Source organism: Belonocnema kinseyi, chromosome 6 (genome assembly GCF_010883055.1).
Source record: "Belonocnema kinseyi isolate 2016_QV_RU_SX_M_011 chromosome 6, B_treatae_v1, whole genome shotgun sequence".
Taxonomy (NCBI): Eukaryota; Metazoa; Arthropoda; class Insecta; order Hymenoptera; family Cynipidae; genus Belonocnema; species Belonocnema kinseyi.
In genome coordinates this window covers 36,739,000-36,745,295 of record NC_046662.1, presented here as the reverse complement: position 1 = coordinate 36,745,295, position 6,296 = coordinate 36,739,000, and the positions used below count along the sequence as shown (strand labels likewise).

At 31.9% G+C, this 6,296-nt stretch overlaps 1 protein-coding gene across 4 annotated transcripts in view; it reads right to left on the bottom strand.

Moving 5' to 3' along the window:
- Positions 1 to 1,043: 1,043 nt before the first annotated feature.
- LOC117175217 (THAP domain-containing protein 5-like) overlaps positions 1,044 to 6,296 on the bottom strand; it is a 17,279-nt gene continuing 12,026 nt past the window's right edge. For all 4 annotated transcript variants that reach the window (XM_033364868.1, XM_033364871.1, XM_033364870.1 and 1 more), the window contains exon 5: positions 1,044 to 1,834. In XM_033364868.1, the coding sequence (XP_033220759.1) occupies positions 1,326 to 1,834 (509 nt within the window). In that variant the 3' untranslated portion in view covers positions 1,044 to 1,325. The remainder of the gene's footprint in view (positions 1,835 to 6,296) is intronic.

Below are 6,296 nucleotides of genomic sequence, written 5' to 3'. Positions count from 1 at the left end.
ATTAAATTCCATTTGCGCCATCTCAATATCCTAATTCTTCATACAAAAATATTGCATTTTTAACAATATAAATTAATTTTTAACAGAAAAGATGAATTTTCAACAAATTACATGAATCCTCAACCAAACCATTGAATTTTCAACTAAATGAGATCATTTTTTAATCAAATAGTTGAATTTTGAACTAAAACATATCAGCTTTCAACTGAAAATGGAATAGTTCAATTTTCAGCTAAAAAATTAATTCTCCACACAAAAAATGTAACCAAACTGATAAATTTTTGACTAAAAAGATGGATCTTCAACTAGAATGGTTAAATTTTAAACCAAAAGATAAATTTTCGACTTAAACGATGATTCTGTAACTGGAATAGTTGAATTTACAATTAAAAATATGAGTTTTCAACCAAGAAGATTAAGTTTTATAAAAAAGACGATTTTTCAGAAAAATAAATGATTATATAAAATGATGAAATATTAAATTGGAATATTCGCATTTCCATGTAAGAAAATACTAATTTTCAAGAACCAAAACTATTAAAAAAAAAAGTTACATTTTCAAACAAAGTGATGATTTTTCAACTAAAATGATGAATTTTCTACTGAAATACTTGGATTTTAAGCCAATAAGATGAGTCTTTAATGATAATAATTGAATTTTTAATCAAAAAGGAATTAACTGGAATAGTTAAATTATCAGTTTTTTAATTCCGATGGAAATTATGTATCTTCAACTAAAAAGTTAAGTTTTAAGAAAAAAATTTGATTTTCAACCTAGTACTTAAATTTCATTCTAAAAAATATGATCGAAAAATATAGCAGTTGATATTAAAAAAAAAAGATTTTAATTTTTGATAAAAACAGTTTAATGCAACAAAAAAAATATGCATTTTTAACTAAGAAAGATTTTTCAGACAAGAAAGAGAAAATTGCAACAAAAAAAAAACATTTAACAAAAAATGCATACATTTTCTGATAAAAAAGTTAATTTTAAACAAACAAAAAAAACAACTAATTTTCAACAAAATAGTTCAATAAAGTAATATAAAGCTACTTTAATTCATAAATAAAGAATCATTGTTATTTAATTTTATATTGCAATTTAAAAGAAAATGAAGCACGGTCTCGAAAAAATTGCCTGACATTTTCAAGTTTTTCCAGGTATACAAAAATTCGTCTCGTGCCAGACTCAGTTTTTTCCCGATGACCCGTATTCCTTATTAACATTGTTGCCGTATTTACATTCACTGATTAACTGCTTTTTCTCAATTATTAAACAATATTTCGGCCAGTGCAGTTTGCAATATGTTTTGATTTTTAATATATTAACTATTCAAACTCGTTCGATTTTTGTTGCCCGTTCTGATGAGATGTAACTTGCTTACTATCTCAGAGAGTGCTGCAATTTTCCGCTTAAGACGGACAATATGCTGCGTTTGTGCCTTCGATAGAGTCCTAACTTTTTTCAGCTTTCGTCGAACAAGATGATAACGCCTCTTAAAATCTATTGGAGTGGCACTGTAATGGTGATCGTGTTTTAAGATATCAATGCGTCCTAGAGTGCTTGGAACTTTAGGTGCCTTTTCAACGCTTTGACTAGACAACTTCTCACTGATATTAGGACTCTCGGCCTCATTATCGATTACCTTAGAGTCGACAGATTTGGAGATTTTTGTCCTGAGATTTGGTAACACAAAAGCAAAAAGCCAAACAATGAGGGACAAGATAAAGCAGAAGAGAAGGTAGCTGCGTTCCTCATCACAATACTTTATAGACGTATCAGATGCAGTAGCTTCTACTGTTGTGTTATCTTCTTCTTGATAATGGCTGATATCTGTAAAAGTAAAAAAAACAGAAGCATGACCTAGATTCTTCTCTAAAAATTATAGATGTGTCACGAAAATAAGTTGCAGAACAGTGACGAGGAATGTCACATTTGTGTGTGTAATGAAACTGATGAAAATGTAAAATTGTGTTATTTAACCCATTAAGTCTCAAAACGAAGAAATTTCTCTCTTACATTTGAGCTTGAATAATTTTATAAAAAAGGCAAAGAATTTATTGTAAAATACTCTTTTCTACTATTTTCGGGTATTCTCTGCACGATTCAATGGTTTAAAAAACGTAAAATATTGATTTTCCATTGATAATTAACAAATTTAAAAAAATTCGTTTCAAGCAATTTTTTTTTCAATAAAAAAATAGAGGAAGGAATTTTTTACCATCGTAAATGCGTACAAAATGTCTGAACTTTTCAAATCCGTTGAGTTTTTTATCTACGATTTTTTAAAAACAAAATGGCGGCCAAAAAAAGGAAACCAATAATTTTTAATTTCGTAAATATTTAATTATTTCAGTAAAAAGGTATTTGAATAGTTTATTTTTAAACAAAATAAAAATATTTAGCGTTTTAACCGCGGTTCCACTGTACTTCAATTATTATGCTTGAACTTCAGTGTTACACAGGAGAGTCATGTAAAATTGTATATCAGCAAAAATTAACTTTTAATTTTATAAAAATAATATCAGTGAATCACTCAATCGTTGGGGAAAAAACGATATTTCACTCACCGCTTGGATTTTTGTGTGAAAATGACGTAAAATAACAATAAAATCATTTTTATAATCTTAATATCATGATTTTACCTATCTAAAACTAAATATTATTATGTTGTTTACAAAGAAACCATTCAAATACCTTTTTACTGAAATAATTAAATATTTATATGATTTGAGCGAAAAAATCACCAAAAATATCAATAAAACAAAATTTAAAATTTTTGGTTTTCGTTTTTTGGCCGCTATTTTATTTTTAAACATCGTAGATAAAAATACTCCACGGATTTGAAAAGTTCAGACATTTTGTGCACTTATGTGCACATTTGCGACAGTAAACAAAATTCCTTCCCCCTCTATTTTTTGATTGAAAAAAATTGGCTATAAAAGGCATTTTTTAAATTGGTTAATTATTGATGGAAAATCAATATTTTTTGTTTCTTAAACCATTGCATCGTCTAGAGCTACCCGAAAATAGTAAAAAAGAGTATTTTACAACAAATTCTTTGCCTTTTTTTATAACACTGTTCAAGCTCAAACGTAAGAGAGAAATTTCTTCGTTTTGGGACTTAATGCGTTGACCAAAGCCAGATATTTTCAGGAGAATTAAAATTTGTATTTGACACGAGCAAAAGCAAGTTTATTGTCAAATATAAATTAAAAAATGCATTTTTGCAACAGGCGATAAATTAATATTTTTAAATATTTTCACCGTATTATTTAAATTTAAATGGTTATTTTTGAAAACAAAAAGTTACTCAAAAAGATCAATTTTGTACAAAAAATAATTAATTTTCAACTAAAATAGGGAATTTTCGACAAAATAGTTAAATTTTCAACCTAACAGTTACAATTTCACCACAAAAGACTAAGAATCAAGAAAATAAAGAAATTTTCTACCAAATAGCTGAATTTTCAACTTTAGAAGATAAACGTTAAACCAAACATGGAATTAGTTAAATTTTCAGTTAAAAAATTAATTCTCAACACAAAAAAGGAATTTTCCACAAAATAGTACCATTTTTGGAAAAAAATTAAGTTTCAACTAAAATAATAAATCTGTAACCAAGAAAATGAATTTTTAGTCCAACAGTTTGAATTTTCTACAAAAAATACAAATTTTCAAAAAATTGGATAAATGTTCAATAAGAAATAGTTACATTTTCAATCAAACAGATGAATTTTCAACCAAAAATATTAAATATCCATCAAAAAATATAAATATTCCATAAAAAAAGAATAGTATAATTTTCAGCTAAAAAAAAAACAATTTTGAACAAAATAGTTGAATTTTCAACCCAAAAGATGAATTTTCTACAAAAAAGACACATTTTGAACAAAATAGTTAAATCATAACCCTAATAGTTACAATCTCAACCAAACAATTTAATTTTCAAGCAAAACGTTAATTAATCAGCAAGAAGGTTAATATTCTACCACAAAAGAGAAAGTTTCAACAAAATGAAGAAATTTTCTACAAAATAGTTGAATTTTCAACTGAAGAAGATAAGCGTTAATTCAACCATGGAATTGGTTAGATTTTCAGTTGAAAAAAAAATATTTTTCAACAAAATAGTACAATTTTTGAACAAAAAATTAACTTTTATCTGAAAAAATTAATCTGTAACCAAGAAAATGAAATTTTAACCCAACAATTTTAGTTTTCTAAAAAAAATACAAATTTTCAAGAAAATAGATGAATACCACAAATAGCAATATGCCTTTTAAAGTTTCATTTTGAAACTTTCACTTTGAAAGTTTCAAAATGCGAAATTTATGATCAATGAAATTTAAACAAAACTTATGAAATTTATAGAAATTGAACTTCCAGAGTTATATTGGCACTTTAGAGAATATTTTTAGGGTTGATAACGGATATAAATTTTATTTGATTGTTCGATTACATATATAATTATATAAGTGCGTAAATATATTGATATTTTACATATTTAAGTAAAAAAATCGACATAAGACATTGCAGACAATTAGAAGCCAAATAATAAGTTTCTTAATCTTAAAAAATTCCTCGGGTTTCGGATAGAGGGTCCCTGTACCAAGGGTTTCTGCTGGATATGATTACAAAAATAAATAGGCAGTCGCGCACAATTGTCCAGGGATGGTCCCGAAGGAAGTAACCCCCAAGCGGAGGAGTGAAAACCGTGCCGAAAGCTGAATGGCACCTGGGTGAGGTTTTCAGAACGGTGACTCTGGGATACCGGGCGACCTCTCAGAGTACGCAGCCTTCTCCTTGCATGCGGGGCTCTACAAGGATGGACGAACCCCTTTCCCTAGCTTCTCGTGGGAACAACAATAACAACACCAAACATAGTTGTAGTGAGTTCGGTTAAAAAACAACAGAACGAGCAGGGCTCCCGACATTGGGTCGGCCAACAATGCCGACCAATCTAGAGCTGGGGGAGCCAATGAAAATGGATTTAATGCGATGGATCGGCAGGATCTCGCGACCTTTGGGTAGACGGAGCGACTGAATCACGACTTGCTAGAGTGCTACGATGCGAGTGTGGCCCCTGAACTTGGTTACATGGCACGGCTGCATGCTCTGTGGTGCGAGAAACACCCGGAGCTATCGCACTTTTCGCAGCAACGACTGCGAAACCATGCTGAACTACTCCGTAAGCGGAACAACTACTCTACCACAGCTAGAACAAGCCGGCAAAAGAGACCGAAAGGCGACACTAAGACCAACCGCAGGCAGGCATCCAATAGATGAAGAGCGATGTTTTACGACCCGGAGAAACATCAACACCAAGGCTTCTCTCAAGCCTAAAGATCTAGCTGAAATGGATGACGAGCTTCGTGGACATTTTTCCGGAGAATCCGACCTCTGGGCTATCAATTATTGTGTGTATCATGCAGCGAGAGCTTTGGCCGATGCAAACCGTAAAACAAAACCAACGGTTGATCATAAGACCAAAAGACGAATGCATCAACTTGCCATAAGGATAGGCTGGGCAAGACAGTACGCGTCCCGCATTCAATGTGTCATTGACTATATCACATCTGGCAGGAATTTTACCGCCAAGGTTCGAAAGTTCACGCGCGAACTCCGGACCCGTTATCACACACTTAACAAGTCAAAACTGCTGACCATCAGACAGCATATTGTTGAGAGAATATGGATACTATCTGACGCTAAAACAAGTCTACAGCGGAGGGAGAGGTAGGTCAGAGAAAATCAACAGTTTCTCTCTGACCCAACTCGACTCTTCCAAGACCCTCCAGTTACTGTCGAACATCCACCAAAACCAGAGGAGGTCGAAGTATTTTGGAGAGAAGTCTACGAAGTGCAGCATAGACTGGACGAAGACTCAGAAAATATAAATAGCTTCAAGGAGTTATGTGATGCCCTGATAACACCTGATAAAGCATGCCCACCCATCACTACCGAGGAGGTGAAAACAGTATTAAGAGGGATGAAGAACTATTCCGCACCGGGACCAGATTGTATCAAAACCTTCTGGTGGAAGAAGTTTTCTTCAACCCATCAGCATTTGGCCCGTATTTTTCACCTCATATTTAAAGTCGGAAGAGCCGATTCCGGAGTGGTAGGTGGAAGGGCGCACAATACTCCTGCCAAAAATAGGTAACTTAGCTGACCCGAAGAATTACAGACAAAGCACTTGTCTGAACACACTTTATAAGATATTCACAGCTATCCTAAATGATAGGATTGTTCGGGCAATTGAACCTGTGTGGCAAGAAATGTATGAACAACGAGG